Below are 22,095 nucleotides of genomic sequence, written 5' to 3'. Positions count from 1 at the left end.
TAATGCATCATGATGATGCAACATTGGCCCTTGGCCAAACGCATCTTACTATGCAAAGGAAGCTTTGAATGAAGCTTCATCACAAGCAAATGACGCATCTTTTAACATGCACCATGCTAAAAATACAGGGTGTTACATTATCACACCCTTCAAAGAATTTCGTCCTCGAAATTCAAAATCAAAATCAAAGCTATTGTGGACAATCTCTTTGGTTTTGATTTCCTGAGCAAAAGTCCCATACCAGATGCTCAGAAATCACGGGTTTCTTCAAGTTATCGTGAACAACAATTTAGACCTTCTGAGAAACCGCCCCATACCACCTACTCAGGAATCCAAAAAGAGTGCACAAGATTACCAAGGATCTCAATTGGCCACTACCAAAAGGATATCTCAACAAGGTATCCTATGTGCATCCCATACTACACAATCAGGAGTCCCTAAGGTTCACAAGGTTGGTGCCAAGGGTTTGGCACGAGTTTAACACAACATGCCACTTCTTTTTGTGGTACTGTGCAGAACAAATTCCAGTTGCCTACCGTCCCTGACGGTCATCCAGGTTGCCACTCGTAAGTGGGATGCTAGCCAGGCCTGACAACGCACACCATTGGTCAGTTGCCAACGTGTGGGGATGATCAGTCCCATTGTCTACCCACCGTCCCAGACGGTCTTCCGGATATCCATTCATAAGTGGGTTGCCACTTGGGCCAGGCAAACTCGCAACACATGAACAAGCTCAACTCGATTCGCATAATAACTGGCAAAGCAGTTACAAACTCTTTCCGTGTAAAAGTTGGTCTACTCTCCAACTTTAAGTTTCCATTAAGGAACATACTCGCCAATGAGTCCACGCCACACAAGTCCCTAGAGTTATCTCGGAACTTGCTCTAATCGGACTTGCCCTGTAATGTATTTCGACCCACATGGATCGATCCAAAGCCAGCCTTATAGGGGCTTAAGTTCACAATCCGAAATCTAACTCACCATGCCTATGGCTTAAGCTGCAAAGCAAAATGTGGATAAGGGTCTAGTTAGTTAACCTCTTCTCCCTCGTCCTCCTCTTCTCTTCTCTTCTCTTCTCTTCAACTCCAAGCATATTCTTTATTTCTCTCTCAAACACACCATTTCTATAATCAAGTACATAAACCAAGGGCTCATGTGTAATTAGGGTTTCATTCATCTATAGTATCTTCCATGGCTGGAATTAGTAGTACTAGTTTTACATGTAAACCACTCTTGTCTAGAACAACAAAACCACCAACTTATTCTCTCTCATCAATTGAATCAGCCATTGCTGGTGTTAGAATTTGTAACCCTGAATTTCTAAAAATTGATTCTACTCATGTCCATTCTATTTACTTGCCTTCTGCTTCAGTAACAGCACGGTATGGTGGGTACCGTCCACCACCACGACCTCGTCCTAGTCAAGGGAGGTCTAGAGATATGAGACAAGTTGAAGAAGCTGACCCCTGTCTTGATATTTCCAGTGTCAGGTGTTCTTTGCCTCAGAATTTGACCTTTTTGTTACTTGGGGGTCGATTATTTTGTTATGAAACTAATGGTTGTTCATATGTTCAATTTCAGGTCTAGTTCTGTAAGGCTTATTGATGCAAGGAGCAATGACACTAGGGTGGTGAGTACTCTAAATTTTTGTTTCATTTATCCATTAAATATATAAAAAATATGTATATTTTGGTCTTGTTTGGATAGCCATTGCTAAGGAAAATATATACTGTATTTTCTTAGAAATTTATGCTTTTCCCGTTGCAGATTGGTGTGGTGTCTAAAAATGAAGCCATTCAGATGGCCGAAGACGCTGAGCTAGACTTGGTATGTCACAGGAAACAAGTTAAAACCTCTTCATGTATTAGAATTTATAATGCTTGTTAGTCTCAATCTTCATTTAACAAATTATAGTGTGGCTTATGTCATATGTAATTGCTTTATTGAGCAGCAAACCTAGTTTATTATAAATGTGTTACGAAGTACACCATATTGATATGCAGGTATGCTTCAAAATAATATTGATATGCAGGTTTCAGAAAATTTAAGTGTTGTTAAAACTATGATTCCCATCTTTTTATATTTGTTTAGTTTTCTGTTTTATGTGTCCTTGATAAACACAATTAGTATGCAGAAGTGATGTAGTGTCTCGTTCATTTAGTTGTACAATTTTTTTGGCAGAAGTGGAGATTTTGATAATTATTTAATGATGAAGTATGGGTTTAAATGCTTGTTTAAATAGCATCTGAAAATCTTGCGGAGCTCTTTAGATGTTCAATTGAAATTAAGCTGGAAATCTATGGCTTCAGTTATATATGCGTGAATACAAAGTTTATTTGAAATAAACTTTGGATGCAAATCAGGATACTATATCCTACACCAGGAATAACAAAAAGAAAGAGAACAATAGGAGAATTGCATTTGCTTAAAGGAACGCTTCCATAAGAGATCATTATGGATGTTGCATATTCCATAGCTCAATTTACAATCATATCACTTGTACTCGTTCAAGTTTTTGACCGATATAGTTTTATTTTCAAATTCAGTAATGATGATTTGTTATATTTGACTAAAGCAGCAATTTGTCTGTCCAGCTGATGTATTCGAGTACTGGAGAAGTCTATTTGGTTACCTGGATAGTCATTTTTGATAATTTTGATTTACTTGATTCTGCAGGTAATAGTGTCTCCAGAAGCAGACCCTCCAGTCCTAAAAATGATGGATTACAAGTATGTTGTATTTATTACCTATCTGTATTCCAGCTGCGCCTTCATCAGAAATTCACTTTTTTAGGTTAATATTCGAGTCAATCGGAAGATTCCGTCGAACATTTGGCTTTATAGGAGTCTATGACAATCATAAAGGTCTTTTTCCTTATGTTTTTGTAGGTTGTGAAGAAACGATACATACACACCTACTTAACGTCGTTCAAGCTTAAAATAGAACTTGGATACAATTGAAAACTGATAGCACCTATTTTGTGGCTTATGTCAGTCAAATTTTGAGAGGAATGAATGAGTTTGATAATAGATAGCTCAGAACATTTTCTATGTCACCTTCGATTATTAATGTGGGATTTGGGTATAAATATTTGAATCTTGAAAGGTATATTCCCCGATCAGTGATTTACAAATAGCTCTTTATGGTGTCTATCCCAGGCTTGAAAGGCTTTCCTGACTCTTTTCACTTAGATCTGTAAATCCTTTCCAGCCAAATGTGTTAGATTGTAACGGCTCTGGTTGGATTGCTTATTTGTCCAATTTCAATGTAGTTGCTAAGTTGTTTTCATTTCAGTGCCAATTACTTTGAAAAGATCCAGTTTCATGATCTATGATTGTTACAGTTCCATTAGTTTCAGTGCATCTCACTGGTCTGTACATCTCTCTTTTATGACTGTTTGAGGTTTGATGGGTTTTCTTTAGGTCTATGCATTCCATCAAGAGACAAATGCTGATTTTTGAGTGAAAATGCTTTGTTTAGATTTGCGGGTTGCTTTCAATTGCGTTTTAACAGTTTAAAGTTCTTTCCCTACATTGCTTATGATTCTGATGAAAAGTTCAGTTGTCCGTGAGTGTTTAATCAATATCAGTGCAACTAAAGTTTGCAATGGTCTGCAATCTACACATCTCTGGTTTGTTCATTCATGGCCATATTGCAAGCTGCACCTTCACTTCTAAAACATGGGCAGATAATCATGTTTATCCCCTATAAATTTATTGGAATAATGGAATTGGCCACTTCATGTCTCACCAAAAGATGTGCAATTCTGAACCAAAAAAAATCACCAATGTAAAATTAGTAGATAATGGTATTGACTGTCACCTAAGATCAGTTCTTACCTAGCTGAGACAGTTACATAACATCTATGTGTGATCCCTTGGTTATGGTTGTTTGCAAGTCTCTAACATATTCTTTTCACTCTCTGTATCTTCGTTGTTTGGACTGGCTTTTTTTTTCAAGCTTATTCATATTCTTTATTAGAACTGGCATTCTGCATTAATATCCATGGAAAAATCCAGATATTAATCTATGGTCATTTATATGCGTGCAGCAAACACAGATACGAGCAGCAAAAGAAAAAGAGAGAGCAGCAAAAGAAAAGTGCTGGTGAATATCTTTTCTTTGAAACCCTTCAATTGAGCGTTTTGTAATAAAATGCTAATTTTCTTTCAAAGAGAGAAGTTTCTTAAGTTATTTTCTTCATTCTGCAGCTACCCGTATGGACATGAAAGAGCTCAAAATGGGGTAAGGTATCTTTCTTTTGCAGTGATATTACACATTTCACTGATCATTTGGCCAATATGTCCAAGTTGTTCTGTTTTACATTGGCAATCAAGCTCGCTATGAATTTGTAGAACTACATCTAGCTCAATGTAGTCAATCTTGGATCTCGGTCCGTCTCGCTCTTTATCAGAATGAACTTCTAGAGATAGCAGAGCAAGCTCATTGAATTGGGTCTTGGGACCGAGACACTGGTACAACTTTGTATCTGGGAGATTTTCGTTGAAATCTCGGAGTAACTACCTAAACCTTGTTTCCGAATTTTAAACTTAATACGTATATCACCGAACATTTTTCAAAGGCTTTTTAAATATTTTTTGCGTAAAGATGATATACTTGGCTAGTAGTTACAGCTAATCGTTTCATTGTATAATTTCAAACAGATTAAAATATTCTTTAGCAAAGTTTTAACCGAATCTCGGTAGATATCAATGTTCCACCAAATCTCGGTATGAGCTTGGTGGTATACATTCAAAGAAATACCTGAAGGCTAGCTTCTTTCATTTTGATTTCTGCATGTTTCAGCTGCTCCTCGGATAGTGTGATGCCAGTGTATCTACATCCAGTTCTTCTCAAAAGTTATATAGCAAGGGTACTCTCCATCCACATCCAATCTAAAGAACTTCGTGTTTGCTTTCAACTTCAGCCTAAATATGTGTAGAGAATACACGGAAAATCAAATAGTCCACTAATTGTATAGAGACAGACAGATACACGAAGTCCGAACTTAACTGCATCATGTGATGATAGTTTCAGTAGAAGCTTTACCTTTTCAATCAAAATACAATCATACCACAATGTTTAAGTGCAAGATTAATTAGTGAAACTGCAATTTGATCAAACCCTTGTACTAAGGTCTGATCTCGCCATGAAGTTTGCTAAAAAGGTTTTAAAAAACCATATCATAGTGAGCAATCACAAGAAGAGTGGTTTATAGAAGATCAAAAGGGCTAACATGTTTCGAATCTATCGATTATTGCAGAGATCGACAGATTTGACTAAAACTAAGTTGGATATGTGCGAGCAGGAAAGACTAATTTCGCATTTTCTCGGTTTCCGGTATTCTCGGCTGAGACAACCGGTTTTTTCGATGGAATATACGTCTTGGCGAGATTAACCATACTGCCGGGCTCTACATCCAAAAAAGAGAAAATCGCGAGAATCTCGGCCAAGATGTCTGAGATTGATTACACTGATCTAGCTACTGTATCACCAAGTTGAATTTGGAATTAGGCTAAGATTGAATAGAAAGAGAGCGTAGAGGTCTAATATGAGATTTGCTACTACCATCATTTCCCTTTTAATCATGTTAGTCAATTTCTTCCAGTCATGCAATTTCTTGCTCTTTGAGGCTTAAACTATTCCTGTCGCGGAGGGGCCATCTTGTATTTTGTTTCTTTTCAATGCTTTAGGACCGAGTGGCATGGATAATAATTGTCGATTCCATGAATAGGTGCAACATTGATTCTCATGATTATTCTGTGAGATTGAGAGCTGCTGAGAAGTTCCTTAAGGACGGTGACAAGGTTTGTGGTATTTATTTTCTGAATAATGTGAATGGCTCATTTTCGTGTTCCCTTTTTCTTTTTGCACCACATTGTGATCTGTAAATCGGTACTCCAGGTAAAAATCGTGGTCAACATGAAGGGTCGTCAACATGAGTTCAAAAATAATGCTATTGAGCTCATCAAACGTTTTCAGACCGATATAGGAGAGGTGATGCTCTACTTCAGTCATATGCCTTAAAATACCATTTGTTCTGTTTTTATTGTATTTATTATCATGCACTAATAATATCGCCAGTAGATAGTTGTTGTTTTCTTAATGTATTGATGAATATTATTTCTACATTATGATCTTAGATTGGGGCTCTATTACTTTTTGTTTGTTTGACGGATAAAATAGGTAAAGTGTTATGTTTTATTTAGGGACAAAAGCACAGGACTTTTTAGTTCTTGGTATACATTCGTATTTGTTTCATTTCAAAATCTTGTTCTCTGTTCTGTCGTTGTCTTTATACACCAAGTCCAGTGATCTGGCCTTCTGAACCATTTCATGTACATTAATTTCGGCCTAGTTCGATAGGGTTAGGACAATGATTTTTATCTGTTTCATTTTGTAATAACGAAAATTATTAGTTATGTAGTTTTAACATTCTCAGTTTTAGTTACTGCTAGGGTTTCTGATGTTTTAAGTTACATTTTTTTTTAATGGAAATCTTAAAGAAAATCTGAATCTTGTTGTTTTCAGCTAGCCACAGAGGAGAGCAAAAGTTTCAGAGAAAAGAATATATTCATTGTCTTGCTTCCGAATAAAACGATTCTGCAAAAGGCGGTGGAACAGCCGAAGAAAAAGGAAAAGACAGTAGAAATTGGAACATTAGAGAAATCAGCAGAAATTGCAACATCAGGAAACCCAAAAGAAATTGAAAAGTCAGAAAAAACAACAGAAACTGACACATCATCCAGTGTCCGACTCTGAGCAGAGGTACTACTTTCACGGCAATGAACTCAAGATTAGATGATGTGCAGGTGATCTTGGTTTTATATTATTAAGAGTAGGATGATGATCAAGGGATCTGTGAATAGTCTTTGAAATGATATAGCGAATTCACCTTCAACCAAAAATGTTGTCATTGCAACGGTGGTAGTCCTCTCCATTTGGAAAGTATCTTGTATTACAGACGTTGATAGTAGAATTAAAATTCGTACAGTGATTTTGATCACTTCCAGGTTAACAACTTAACATGCTGCCACAACCATATATAACACGCCATTGGAAGATTTCCGCGCATTAAAAAATTACAACTAAGTTGTGTGTTTCTATGTGATCGTGTTATGATTCATGAGGCGCCATGGCCAATACTCGGGCTGTAGGCAACAGCTTGCGACTGTATTCTAGATTTTTTCATGCATGTCTGAACTATTATGGAAAAAAAATTTAAAACTAAGGACATGGAAAAATTATTGAAAGCAAAATATGTTACTAGTGATGCATTTTGAGAAATAACTTTTCGACTTAGGGTTGTAGTTCAAAATAAAGAGGGAAAGCAGATAATAGAGAGAAGCTGTGCAAATCGGTTTTCCTCATGTTCTCAACTCAGCAATGAATAGTTCTCATTTTAATACTTTATGCATTAGTCAGTACTTCTGATTCACTGGATATTGTGGAATTTTCCATGAATCAATCGTTGTCTTAATCCTTTGTTTTTAGTTTCACGCTTTATCTCTTTATCGTCTTTTTATTTGGTTCAGTTCTTGGATATTGTGGTATACTCCATTGAACCGGCTGTTGTTCTTCTTGTTTATGTATTAGTGATCTTTCTTGCTGATTCTGGGATACTGTGGAACTATCCCTTGAATCTTTTGTTTCCAGTCTAGAACTTGTGTTTGCTAATGGATTTTTGTATCATGTGGTAATTTTTTCAGCAGCAAGACCTTCTTTCTAATCATTTGTGGTATCCTGTGGTGGAGGTTTAGAATGGCTACTTCTGAATTGAAAGCAATAGTGTGGAAAGCAATGGTGCAAATCATCATTCTCATTGTGATGATCAATTACAGTAGACTAGAGGTATCTCATAATCCATCAAGAATTGTTCAAGACAAACTCATTGTTCACAATCATCTGAAAACCCAACTCAGTCAACACCGATTCAGAAAAATTCAAAAATTCCAATTCCCTCCTATAATTTGCCATCCAATGTCCGTAATCTACTCAACAGATTCTACTCTTGGAGAATCAGTTACCCATTTAACCCGGATTATCAGCACTTGCTGCTGCCTAAAAATTCCAGGCTGTGCATGCATATTCATACCTCAAGAAAAGGCAATAATACTTCATCCATAAATGAGATATACCAATATCACCAAAAAGTCAGCAAAAAAATCTTGTCGTATATTTTCCTACCAACTTTTAGAGATACAAGGCTTTATACGTGGAATCATATATTGGTCTGGAGTCCTTATTGGTGCAACATAAATACACTTTCTCTGGGTAGAAACCCTAACATTGTCAAACTCGTTTATCAGAACACCAATACCATCCACCAAAACAATCAAGTTCACAATATGGCCTCAAGCTCAAACCCTAGAGCTAATCGCATCAATCAGTTATCAAGGCAACTTAGGAATGCCTCACTCGAAGTACCAACTGAAAGAAGAAGAGTTGTAGGAGTAACACAAGTTAATGCTGCTGCTGAAGAATGATCTAATGCTCTTCTTGGAAAACTTGTGCACAAAGAGAGAGTGCCTATGAGAATCATTAGAGAGGACATCAACTCATTATGGAAACAATATAGAAACAAGGAGATCAGAGTTATGGGACACAATCTCATGCTTGTTAGGTTGAACAATGGAGAAGAACAAAATGAAATCATAAATAATGGCCCATGGCTCATTGGAGAAGTACTTTTTTCTTTTAAGAAATTCATACCAGGAACTCAAGCAAAGGATTATGACTTCACACATCAAGAGTTCAATATGCAGTTCAAATACCTCAAGCTTGAACATCTAAACAGAGTTATCATTGATGAAGCTATCAGTTTCATGGGAAGAAAGATCTTTACCAAGCCAGAAAACAGCAGACCAAGATATGGGAACACTGTAAAAGCTAGATTGAAATGGATATCAAAAAACCATTGCACCGTGGAGGATGGTGGAAGACTGTTATTGGAGAAGAAGAAGTTTGGATCAGATTTCATTGGGATATGCAGCCAAAAAAAATATGTAACAAATGTTTTGTGATCGATCACCAAGATGATACTTGTCTGAACAGGTCTTGGCTACTATACTTGGATAGTTTAAACTCTGTTGAATATGAAAAAATTATGAAAAATGGATGTGATGGTGGTGAAGGAAAAGCTGATGAAGAAAAAAATGGAAATACCATGACTGATGAGATGGGAAGGCAATGGCTGAAGAGAATAATGATGATGAATTGAGGCAAAGCAAACGAATGAGAAACTTTGCGGTCAATGATGAACCTTCCATGAATCCACATAACATCCATATCCAGCCTCCGAATACCTCAGTCAATAATCCTCCTCCTATGGATTCCAACATCACACATGAGATGGTGAATAATGGATCGGGAGCTGTACCAACTGAACCCACAAATGATTATGAAGGTGTTGCTCAGGTAAAAATCTATCATATCTTATTATCTTACTATAGATCTCTGGTTTGCATTTTTTATCGCACTCTGAACTATCACTTTACTCACTTCAATAACAAGTTTCAACACATAGATAAGGTTCTTACTAGTTGCACTGCTTACTTTGAGTTTGAGAATCCCAATATGAAAATCATTGCATGGAACTGCAATGGGTTTGCTAAAAAAGACGCCACCAAACTACATGGCTGATCTTAATAAAATGCTAAACCCTGACATAGTTTTCCTTCAAGAAACAAAAATTGATTTGAAAAAAATTCTTAGGTTTGTTCGTCCTCTGAACCTTCCTAACTCCTTTTATGTTCCTTCAATAGGTAGAAGCAGGGGTATCTGTCTTCTCTGGAAAGATGTACTTAACCTCGATATTATTTACAATGACAGAAATATGATACATTATCTTGTTCAGAGTGACCCTGCTAAACCTAGATGGCTCTTCTCCTGTGTGTATGGTTCTCCTTAGCCACAAGAGCGATAACAATAATGGGACCTTATTGGAGATGTCTGCAATACATATTATATTAATGCTCCTTCGGCCTTAATAGGTGACCTGAATATCACAATCCATGACGAAGAGAGAATCAGAAATATTGGGTCTAGTTACTTCTCACCTATATCTAGTGAAATTATTCATAATGCTGGACTTAGTGACTTAGGTTATCAAGGTAACCCTTTCACATGGACTAGCAATAATCATGGCACAGGTAAAATCCGATCTAGATTAGATAGAGTTTAATGAATTCAGATTGGTTACTTTCTTTCCCTGAATCTTGTCTTAAACATCTACCTTTTCTAGCCTTTGATCACTGTCCTGTCATGTTAGACTTGTCTCCTAACGATGTGTGCAGTGCTAAAAACTGGAAATTCTTTGAATGCTGGCTAAGATATAAAACTTGCAAGGATCAAATCAACAAGTCTTGGTCCAACCAATTTCGTGGATCTGCTGGGTTTGTGCTTGATAAGAAGCTTTCAACAACAAGAAGAGATCTCTCACTCTGGAACAGAAACAAATTCGGCAATATACAGATCAACATCAAATCTTTGCAACAAAAACTAGAACATCTTCAACACCCTACTTCAAATGGTGTAGACAACACAAGGCTGGTACAACAAGTAGAACATGAGATTGAAGAATGGCACAAAAGAGAAGAAATTTTCTACAGGCAGAAATCCAGAGACACTTTCTTTCATGAGGTGGACCAAAACAAAAAAAATTTCCACCTCCAAGCCAATAAGAGAAGAGCACGGAATAGAATTGAGTCACTCAAAAAACAAGATGGAAGCTGGTGTAGTGGAAGAAATCAAATTGAAGAGCATCTCATCAGTCATTTCAAGAACATCATGACAACCTCAAATCCGCAAGACAATGAAGATCTGTTGAATCTACTGCCTCCATGTATCACTGAAGAAAATAATGCTTTTCTCACAAAAATCCCAGATGAAGCTTAGATACATAACACTCTCAAATAAATGCATCCATGGAAAGCACCGGGCCCAGACGGATTTCCACCGGGTTTTTTTCAATCAAATTGGACCACAGTCAAGACTGATGTCATTAATATGGTTCAGAGTTTTTCCCGTATGGTAGATTACTGAAGAAGATAAACAAGACAAACATGTGTCTTATACCAAAATGTAAACTACCATAAACGGTAGGAGATTATAGACCAATAGCTCTTTGTAACTCAACATACAAGCTAATCTCCAAGATACTTGCCAATTGATTGAAGATACAACTCGAGAAGATCATCTCACCAATGCAAGCTGCATACGTTCCTGGCCGTCAAATAGGAGATAATACCACTCTTGCTCAAGAACTAATTCACTGTATGAAGAGAAACTAATCCAAGAAAAATTATATGGCATTGAAGCTCGATATGTCGAAAGTCTTTGATCGAGTTGAATGGTCCTTCCTCGTCAAAGTTATGCAGCAATTGGGTTTTAATAATACTTGGTGTGACCTAATTCATGAGTGTGTAAGCACTTCCGAAATTCATATACTTCTCAATGGAGCTCCATGTCAAGCTTTTAAACCATCTTGTGGTATACGGCATGGCGATCCTATATCACCATATATGTTCTTGCTAACAATGGAGGTCTTTACAAGAGCTCTAGCTAAGGCAGAAATGGGTGGGAAAATTCAAGGAATAAAAATCTCAAGAAAAGCACCACAAGTAAGTCATCTCCTCTTTGAAAATGACTGCTTAGTCTTTGCAAGAGCTGACATTCAGAATGTTACTAATCTTCTACAAGTCATCAAGTCGTTTAGTGATACCCCAGGCCAGCAAATAAATTTTCAGAAGTCGGCGGTGTTTTTCTCAAAAAATATGCACCCAAGGCATTGTCGCATACTGCTGAGAAGTCTAAAGATGAAGAGGATGGAACTTGATGAAAAGTACTTAGGAATCCCGCTTTTCCTAAACAGAAAGAAGACTACATCTTTTTCTTCATTGATCATCAACACCAAAAGATGACTGACAAGATGGAGAGGCAAGTTTATTAATCAAAGTGGCAGATCAGTACTAGTAAAGCATGTTCTCAATACTATACCATCATACCACATGTGAATCTTTAAAATTCCAGATGCAACTATAAAAGAATTAGACAAGGTGCAAAGAAACTTTTGGTGGGGCAAAGAAGAATCAAGTGTACTATTTCTTATATCATGGCCAACAGTGGGAAAGCATAAACTGAATGGAGGCATGGGATTCAAAGACCTCAGAAGTTTTAACTTAGCACTTATCGCCAAAGCTGCTTGGAGGTTGCTGCAAAACGAAGATAAACTTTGGGAAAAATCACTAAAAGAATGGTACTTCCCACATACGTCAGGACTTCACGCAAAAAAGAAGAAAAATTCTACTTGGGCATGGAAAAGTCTACAAGGCAGTAAGAAGTTTATTAAAGATCACAACCTCTGGATTGTTGGTAAGGGCAACCTAATATCTACATGAAAAGACAATTGGATCCAGGGTAAGCTTTCTCCACCAACCCCAGCAGTGGAGCTTGACATAAAGAGGGATTATTGTCTTGTTTATGACCTAATAGATCAAGATACAAGATCCTGGAAGGTAAGTTTTTTTCAACATCTTTTTGAACAAGATGATGCTAGAAGAATTCTACAGATCAGAATACCAATTGCAGGGGAGGATAAACTATTCTGGACTCTAACCAGAAATGGAGCTTTTTCTGTAAAATCAGCTTATAACAAGATCATGGAACTCAAAAATGGCGGTACAGTAACTGATGAAGCTACAACCAATCTATGGAGAAGACTTTGGAAAATACCTACTCTGCCAAGAATAAAACATTTCCTGTGGAAATGCCTTATCGATATTGTTCCATCCAGTGAGAAAATAACAAGAAATATGAACTACACAGGCGGACAATGTTCAATCTGTGAACAAAGAATAGAAACAACTCGACATATGCTTTGGGAATGGACTTTCGCAAAAGCAATATGGTTCACCACTCCAGGAGCAACAAGAAACATGGATGACGCAGATACAACAATCCATGACTGGATAACAAGCTGGTTTACGAATGACTTCAATAACCTGGTTGATGACTGGTTAGTTAAAATAGCCAACACCCTATGGGAAATATGGAAAGCTAGGTGCAGAAGATTCTTCGACAACATCAAGCCAAACCCAGTGGAAGTAATAAGGGCAATCCAGATCTTAATGATAGTACAGGAAAGCAAATGACTCTGAAAGAAAGTTCAGATGTACCTACTGTACAGCATAACATATCTAGATGGCTTCCACCTACCAGTCATTTTCAATCTTTCTGCTGTGATGCATCTTTTAAAACTGTTAACTCAATTAATCAAGCTGGTTGGGCACTAATACATCGTGATTTTGCAGGTAGTTTTGTCAGTGCAAGATGCGAGCACGCCAATGATCTCTTAAACTCTGAAGCGGCAGAATGCAGGAAACTTCTACATGTTATGAAGTATGCGGAAGAGTTAGATGTTCAATTTGCATGTTTTGAAATGGATGCAGAGCTAGTTATAAAGGCAGTCAATGGGAAACAACGAAAGTATTGCTTGGGAGAATCATTCCATGATAATGGATATGAAGCTATGTTAGCAACACATCCAAGATGGATATGTAAACACATTAGTAGGAAAGCCAATATGCCAGCTGATAAACTGGCAAGGAATGCTAGAACTTTTAATGTTTCTCAAGTTTGGTTAAACTATCCTCCAAGTTTTATTGCAGGTGCAATATTGGAGGATACAAACAATGTTATTTTTTCAGATTATAATTAATAAAACACCCCTGCTTTGAATAAAAAAAAAAAAACTTTTTGACTTATTGGGAACCAAATTTCGAGGTTGCCTTTAGGCCTATTCTTATGTGGTAGTTGAATATTTATCCCTACTTTTGATGGGATATACAAATATCCTTATCACACAATAAATATGTCCATTTTTATCTATAATCCCATCAAATTAGGGACTTACAAATATACCCCCAGTATATATCCTAGTATCTAAATCAAATTTCAGTTATTAAACGGAAATAAACTAAATCAAATTTCAGTTATCAAACGGAAATAAAAACTGAAAGAGAGAGAGAGAGAGATTCCAGCTGCAGAGAGCTAAAATCGTGATTTTTTTTCCAAATAATCTACGGTTTCTGATCGTGAATTCTTCTTAACCTCCTTCTTCTTCATCATCTTAATCAACAAAATCGTCGATGTTAGCAGCATTTTTCAATTATTATTAATCAACAGAATCGGCTAGATCTGTTTTTCTGAAACAAATTGGTAATGTTGATGCTTCTTTGAAGATTCATAGATTTGTTTTTGATTATTGCATGTTCAGTTCATCTATTTTATGTTCCACATTTGATTTCAGTTTTCGTTTTTTTTTTTTATTTTTGTTGTTGCAGAGATCGTGATTTTTGTAGGAAGCTTGATTTCATGATTATTCTGTTATATTAATTGGTTGATCTTGATATAATTTGATCTCGAGATCGTGATTCATTAATTAAACAGGTACGTTTTAAATTTTTGATTTATTTTTATGTTTTTTTTAGATCTGCTCATCAATCAAAAAACAGGTTTGTGTTTTTCTTTTGATGAATATAGAACATATGATAATGATGAATGTTGAATTTGACGAACTACTGATATGAATTATGTTTTTGTTTATGATGAAATGTAGACAATCTTTTTGGATCAACTTTGATTGTTGATACAAAAAACTGGGATGATTTTTAGATTATTTGTGTCAACTTTGTTGTTGATCCAAATTTCTGAACACAATATGTTTTTATTTTGTGTTTTTATTTCTTTGTTATCTGGTAGATTGAAGGTAATCATTATGCATTCATTTTGTTGATAATATAGCTTTTATTTTAGGTTTCTCACATTATACATTGAATATGTAGCTTAGGGTAGTTTAGATTGCTTTCTTTTTAGTTTGATTGAAATTCATGCTTTAACTACCTCTTATTGGATCAACTGTGATATTTTACACAGATTTATTGGATCAACTGTGATTGTTGACTCAAAAAACTATGATTGCTTACACAGATTTATCGGATCAACTGTGATTGCTTACACATATTTATTGGATCAACTGTGATTGTTGATCCAAATTTCTGAACACCATTATATATTATGGTTGTTGCAGGCGAAAGATGGTTGTTGTAGAGTTCAAATTTTGCAATCAGACCGTCTCGCATCATGTTTCAGATCAACTACTTTCAAGGATATGATAAGTGTGGTGAAAAAAAGTGGCCTTATGTTCCTGAAGACCTCATACTTTTTGGTTACACTGTAGATGGGATTTCAAATGTCATCAATCACAATTTGGATTTGAGGTTTTTCATTCACTACTGCAGCTCATAAGGTATTGACTTGTTGAAGTTTGAAATCCAGTTAAGGACTTGTGTTGATTTTGTTTTTTCATCATCTTCTTCTGCTCCTGCTCCTGCTTCTTCGTCATCATCAAGTTGTATTTCAAGCGATGAGGTAGTTATTGTGGAAAACATCACTGATGATGCGTGTTTGATCAAAAAGGTACCGAACAAGTCTGATGCTTAGATCAACATCTTAACTGGAGAAGGGAAATTGTTTGAATGTTGTATTGATGAAGTTCGTGACTCTGTTACAAAGTATGAAATATGTAGTGGTCGCAAATACAAATTAGTTAAAAGTGACTTTGGACGATACACTGTGGAGTGCAAGTTCAAAGAGAAGGAAAATTGTCGTTGGAGGTTTCACGCCTCTCTCCTCGCCAAATCAAATGGTGTATTTCAATGCAAGATATATATTGCAGAGCATTCATGTAGTTTAGCTTGTTCATGTCCATCAAAAGTTAGGATGAGAAAATTGTTTATGAAGAATATATTGTTAGATGATTTACGAGCATCGAAGAACAAGAAGACTGCTTCTGACATTATAGATTTACTACGAATGAAATATGGAGTTGACCTCACGTATAGTCAGGCATAGCACGGTTCACATTTCACCAAGCAAATTCTTTGGGTTGATGACATCAAGTCCTATTCAGACTTTGTTTGGTATAAATATGCCATTGAACAATAAAATCCTGGAAGTCTTGTCAATTTTGAGTATGATAGTGTGACGCGTCGGTTCAAAAGGTTTTTCGTTGCTTTTGAAGCTTCCATAACTTGTTTCGACAATTACTGTCGTCCGATGCTATTTATCGTTTGTACCTTTCTCACAGGGAAGTTCAAAGGTGGTCTTATGGTTGCTTGCGGAAAAACTGATAACCAAGGTATGACTTTTAACCTTTTACTCTTTTTCATTTTGTATCCATGTATGTTTAAACTTTTTACTCATTTAGTAGTTAGAATTCTTTTTTTTTTAATTAGCATTTTTTTTTTGTTGGATTTTTAGTGGTTTGGGTAACCAACTTGTTCTCTAATCTATATTTTGTTTTGAATCAACTTCTACTGTTGATCCATCAGCATGGATCAACTTCCATTGTTGATCCAACTAAAATGGATAAAAATCTACTGTTGATCCAACTGTTGACACTAGTTACTGGTGCCAAATTGTATTCCAGTTTTTGGTCATTTATTTTTGTTTTTTGGTTTTTGTAGAGATGTATCCAGTTGCATTTGGAATTGTTCCTTGTGAAAATTGTGAGAGTTGGCAATGGTTCTTAACCAATTTGAAGGGTATTATTCGTGAAGATCATCCACTAACCATCATATCATATCTTGGAATCAGCCTTTTGAAGCATGTGCCTGAAATCTTCCAAAATGCTTACCATTCGTACTGTTTGTACCATATGAAAGGAAATATTCATGTTCCAAAGGGCAAGAGTAGACAAACTGCAGTCAAGTTATTCGAAGAGTGCTACACTGCATTAACAAAGGAAAATTTTTATGCTGTTGCGAAGAGTATGAGTAATCTAAAGTTGGATTCAGTGATTGCTTGGATGATAAAGATTCCATTCGAGAATTGGGATGCTCATGCATTTCTTGGAGAAAGGTGGGGTGATAACACATTTAATATTGTTGAGAGTTTTAATAACGTTATTAAGCATGATAAGCCGCTTCCAGCACTTGAGCTTGTCGATGCTAAGGTAATGGAGCAGAATTACAAGAGGTTATTGGAGTCTAACAAGTGGACTACAAGGCTTACTCCTTGTATGTAAGCTAGGTTTAACAAGAGGATAACCGACTGCCGTTCATACAAGTTTCGGAGATTAAGTGAGAAAGTATTTGAGATCATTTCTCCAAAAGAAAAGCATATTGTCGACTTGGATTCTTGCAAATGGTGGCATAAACATAGCTTTCCTTGCACTCATGCAATGAATGCCATGTTGCAGTTTGGAAATGATGAACTGTACAACTAAATTATCCCTTACTATACTTCTGAATACTATAGAAGGTTGTACTCTCGACCCATATATCCTATTACGGACTCTGAAAAGCCACCTGGAATTAATGAAAAGGGGTATGTTTTGCCTCCCAATGGTGGTAGAGAACAAGATGGAAGGCCTAAAGGTGTTGGGTATAGGGGTCATCGTGAAAAGGTACGCAAGAAAAGGAAGTGTGGTCAATGTGGGATGCTCACCTTTCACAACCGTCGAACATGTCGCAGAGCTCCTTTGGCTCCCCGTGCACCAAGGTTTCGCAAGGAGTCTCATTCCAGGATGGTCAACTTCTTGAAGAGGATGTTGTTATGAAGTTTTTGTGGTGTTTTCATATTCTGAACAACTTGTTTTATGTTTCTTACTAGTTGGGTGTTTCTTTTTCTTTTTTATGCTTTTTTGGTTAGCACTTGTTATTTTTTTTAATGACATACATTCTTATTTGTTGTTATGAATTTTATTCTTTTGATTCTTAAGTATATGTCAAGTTGGCAGGTTACAGGTTTATTGATTTTACAGGAAGCATACTTATATAAATGGTATCAACTGTATTTGTTGATCCTTTTTTTTTATGGATCAACTTCCATTGTTGATCCAACTTAAATGGATCAACTTTGGTTATTGACACTATAGTCTGGAAATATTGTTCATGGGTTCCAACTTAATTTTATCATCAATGGTTGTTGATCCAACTTAATTGGACTAACTTTGATTTTCGACACACAAAACAAACCAAAAAATTGCATGGTTCTATCTGTATTTGATAGTAAACTCCTCAAGCTATACATACATGTATCATTCATTCATAATGAGACCAAAAATACATCCATAATAATACATTCATAATGGTTCATAATAATTCATTCATAATCAGACCTACAATAAGATTTACTTACTAAAATAGATATTTTTATAACTACAGTTAGATTTTATTTACAGACCACGAACAGACTATGACATCAAGCTCACTCTAATAGTTCAACTAAGTCTTGCAATTGGATTATTTCTTCAATAGAGTCAGTAGATGAATCAGGAAGTTATTCCGGTTTATTCCATGAACCCAATTCTGCCAAGATTCTTGCTGCAATCTTCACTCTCTTCTTATTCAACTTCTCATCTAAGTTAGTGATTTCGGATAGGTTTTCACAGTTTCCACGCTTTACCAAATTCTTCAAGTACATGCAAGTGTGCATTGCACAATCGCATCCGTCTTGTGCTGGTACAGTGTAATGTGAAAAGCTTGTCTCGATATCACCACCTGTCTCTGGATCTTTGTGGCCCATTTCATTCAGCAATTTAGTCAATGGTACTATCATCACAAGATACTGCCAATTTTAAGACGGATTGTGCCTTGCAGAGTTATACACTATCCATTTTCCTTTTACCAACGCCAGCACCACCCAATGGTATCCAACACCTTCCTTATCAGTCAAGCACATTGGTATAATGAGGTATGTGTCTTCAATATTCCCTGTGTAACTGTTCCTTAGCTTTTCCGAAATCCCACATCTCTCTACCTTTGCTATATCTTTCGAGGCTATTGCCTTTCCCAATATCGGTTGTATCAATATTTTTTCAAGTATATTAGTTTGCCATATTATGAATCATCTTAACTAGAGAACAACATTTCGTAACCAGTAAATTTCATGTGCCTATCATTCTCTAGACCTACATAAATTTCAACTACCGTTGTACACACATAAAATCACCAAGATTATTATGACAATTTAATAGACAATCAATTGGACGATGCATTTGAACAAACTAAGATTTTCTGTTACTTACATAATCATTTGTTGAGAGAATAATGTGGTTCTTGTATTATGGTTTATGCGGCAATTGCATCTTTGATTTCAGCATGTTGATGTAGTAATCAATAATCTGACTGTGAATGTTTTGATTATTAATTATACACTGTATATGCTTTCCATTGATGATTACTTCCAAATCAAGATTGCATAAATAAAAACTATAAGCTTTGTCGCTGCATTTTCAACAACAAAAAAACAACAACAAATGAATATGTTATTAAAAAGAACTAGCATAACCCAAAAAAAAACTATGTGATTTGAGGTGAATTACATACCATTCAGTTGCATTCTCAAAGAATGGATGGATGAGTTTTTTTCGTTCTCACTGCATGATTTCCACAATTTTAGTCTTTGTGGCTTTTTCAGTCTTTTGGATTCGGGTGGTGTGACGTCAATGTGACTGTCGACGTCAATTATTTCCCTTTGCTCCTCCTCCTCATTCTTCTTTTTTCCTTTTCCACCTTTCCTTTGTGCCCTTTTACGTTTAGGAGGTGTTTGATTTTGAAGTTTATACGTCTTTCTCTTTAGCCTTTCTCCTTTCTTCACCCGTTTCACAAGAGAACTGACCTGCTGTTGTTGTCTTTCTGATGCTTTTGTATCATTGGATTGTTCCTCTGATTCGGTTTCCTCTTCAGTTTTCTCTTCAACTGCATCCGCATTATACATTTGCTTCAACCCTTGCCGTATTGCAGCTCCTGATGTAGTGCCAGAACAATCCTCTTATGTTTCTTGTGTTGCCTCACGATTTACCTCATCCATTATTGCACTGAAAATCGGTGTGGTACCTGTATGCACATATCCAGATTCATCTGTTTTTATTGTTGTAATTGGAGGAGTTTCATACACAACCACTTCCTTATTGTTCTTCTCATCATTTTGTTCAACAGACGGACTCTTCTCTCCCATTTGTATGTCATCCTTCTCTTCTACTATTCCAACAGATATTCCAATGTTTTCGACTACATAATTGAGCTTTAAATCATCAGCTTCCCTTATTTTCTTCCTGCATCAAATCCGTCCCTCCAATTCTCCAAAGATTTGCTAGTTTTCGGTTCTTCCGGCAACTTCATTCCACTTTAAAAACCCTTCCTCCAACACATTTCTTTAGTTTCCAAAGTATTTTGAGTTCCCAAAGTACTTGGAGTTCCATCTGACAACGACTCGTTCATTTCTTGAGTGTCTTCATTGTTCACAGCCATTGAATCTTCGACTTCTATGTTTACTCTCGTTTCATTCCCATCTGTTGGTTGATCGCTCGCTGCAGAGTTCATTTCATGTTCATTTCCTTTTCCCGATGATTCTCTGTCTTGTTTCTGTGCGAACACATTTTCCAAATCATCAAATTTCTTTCCTGTATACTTTGATTTAGTTGTTTTCATTGATTCCTGAAAAATCCTTTCCTGTTCTTGCCATTCCTTTATGTTCTTGTCAATCTCAGCAAGTCGCTCCGATTCTCCAGCTTGCAACTCTACTTTGTCTTTGTTCCTTTCATACAGATTTCTCAAGAATATCGTGTTGCTGAAAAACAATTTACTTTGATCCTTTCCCATGTAATGAATTTCGTGCTTGTCGCATTCAAGAAACAGGTTTTCTTCCTCTAGTTGTTTTATCTTATGCCTCTATTCTTCCAGTTCTCTTGCTGGTGCTGATAGGTCAATTAAATAGTTCTCATCAACAGACACTGGATCAACAAAGTCTTGATGAAACTGTGAAACATGATCAACACAAATCAAAATAGTGTAGTCACTAAAACTGGATCAACATTGGTTGTTGACCCCATTCACATGGATCAATTTCCATTGTTGATCCACAAAAAACTGACACTAAAACTGGATCAACATTGGTTGTTGACCCTATTCACTTGGATCAACTTCCATTGTTGATCCACAAAAAAATGACACTAAAACTGGATCAACATTGGTTGTTGACCCCATTCACTTGGATCAACTTCCATTGTTGATAAAAAAAACTGACACTAAAACTGGATCAACATTAGTTGTTGACCCCATTCACTTGGATCAACTTTCATAGTTGATCCACAAAAAAATGGGACATTTGTAATAGTAAAGATAAATATAGTAAAAAAATTACCTGATGCGGGAACCAAGTCATATCGATTTTCTTCTTTTTGATTTTCTTGCCAAAATCACTTACAAGCTTCTTGCACAATGTGTGTTGGTTCCATCGTAGGAATCTCAGAGTTGCATATTCAAAATTCTCCCTTTTGTTGATGTACTTATCAGTATGTTCACAGAACCAACACTACATAATATAAATAACAAGGTTAGTTTTATCCAACAATATGCATTTCACTCTCTACAATAGTACACATTTTACTTTTACAAAATGAACTTTTTTCTTACCACTAAGAGAGTTTTGCATCCAGCGATAGTTCCTTGTTCCCCTTTATTTTTTTTCAAGTTCGAAATCAAATATTCTACAATGTGATCCGGCTATGACACTTTGTCCATTAGTAAAATATGAGGCAACAATTTCTTTGGAAAGCTTGTAGTTCCAGCATTTGGGAATAAGAAAACCGTACATAAACACATAGGAAAAAGTCTCACAAAATCCTCTGGATAAGACTCATCTTCTGCTGCCTTTTTCAGTTTTCTTACAACTTCCTTCTTCGTTATTGTGGCTGGAAAATCTGCTGGTTTTTCTGGTCTGAACTTTTTATTTAAGAATTCGCTGTAGTCAAGTCCTTTCTTTGGTTTCAGTTGCTGCTGCAAATCTTCACTCAAGTCTTCTCATCTTGAATATCAAAGCGAAATCTCTTGCTTCTAGAGAGCACTCTTCGGATTCTCCAAATTTGAACTTATTGGTTTGTTTATTAAATGCACTCATCAGCAGCTGCATTGCAAGATTAATCTTCTTCAACCATTTATCACTCTGTTGATGGTGGTTTTTAGTTCAGGGCTAAAATTATAAGACCCTGTATTTAATGTGTTGCCTGCAAAAGAACTGAGCCATTTAAAA

General features: G+C 36.2%; 3 protein-coding genes across 5 annotated transcripts; 2 read left to right on the top strand and 1 right to left on the bottom strand.

The window, feature by feature from the left end:
* The first annotated feature begins 991 nt into the window (after positions 1-991).
* LOC113301154 (translation initiation factor IF3-4, chloroplastic-like) lies at positions 992-7,064 on the top strand. 3 transcript variants are annotated; one of them, XR_003336052.1, is made up of 10 exons: positions 992-1,490; positions 1,582-1,630; positions 1,768-1,827; positions 2,677-2,729; positions 4,052-4,107; positions 4,212-4,245; positions 4,807-4,873; positions 5,735-5,807; positions 5,905-5,997; positions 6,532-6,702. XR_003336052.1 is itself a non-coding variant. In XM_026549919.1 (9 exons), the coding sequence occupies exons 1-9, from the start codon at positions 1,192-1,194 to the stop codon at positions 6,760-6,762; spliced, it is 948 nt and encodes a 315-aa protein (XP_026405704.1). In that variant the 5' UTR covers positions 992-1,191; the 3' UTR covers positions 6,763-7,064. The 3 variants fall into 3 exon arrangements, 2 of the variants coding, with proteins under 2 accessions (XP_026405704.1, XP_026405706.1); XM_026549919.1 differs by lacking the exon at positions 4,807-4,873 and having other exon boundaries at positions 6,532-7,064; XM_026549921.1 differs by lacking the exons at positions 5,735-5,807; positions 5,905-5,997; positions 6,532-6,702 and adding an exon at positions 5,264-5,718.
* A 7,125-nt stretch (positions 7,065-14,189) lies between these two features.
* LOC113302541 lies at positions 14,190-17,553 on the top strand. Its single transcript, XM_026551465.1, has 4 exons — positions 14,190-14,217; positions 14,343-14,448; positions 15,089-16,198; positions 16,527-17,553. The coding sequence occupies exons 3-4, from the start codon at positions 16,117-16,119 to the stop codon at positions 17,084-17,086; spliced, it is 642 nt and encodes a 213-aa protein (XP_026407250.1). The 5' UTR covers positions 14,190-14,217; positions 14,343-14,448; positions 15,089-16,116; the 3' UTR covers positions 17,087-17,553.
* Positions 17,554-18,342: 789 nt separating this feature from the next.
* On the bottom strand, positions 18,343-20,666 carry LOC113305554 (ABC transporter F family member 4-like). The gene is made up of 4 exons (XM_026554575.1): positions 20,255-20,666; positions 19,902-20,075; positions 19,392-19,811; positions 18,343-18,614 (listed from the first exon to the last, which is right to left on the bottom strand). Exons 1-4 carry the CDS (start codon positions 20,664-20,666, stop codon positions 18,343-18,345), a joined length of 1,278 nt encoding a protein of 425 aa, XP_026410360.1.
* Between the last annotated feature and the right edge of the window lie 1,429 nt (positions 20,667-22,095).

This window comes from Papaver somniferum, chromosome 8 (assembly GCF_003573695.1).
Source record: "Papaver somniferum cultivar HN1 chromosome 8, ASM357369v1, whole genome shotgun sequence".
Taxonomy (NCBI): domain Eukaryota; kingdom Viridiplantae; phylum Streptophyta; class Magnoliopsida; order Ranunculales; family Papaveraceae; genus Papaver; species Papaver somniferum.
The sequence above is the reverse complement of the archived record's forward strand: the minus strand, read 5'-3'. Positions and strand labels throughout refer to the sequence as shown.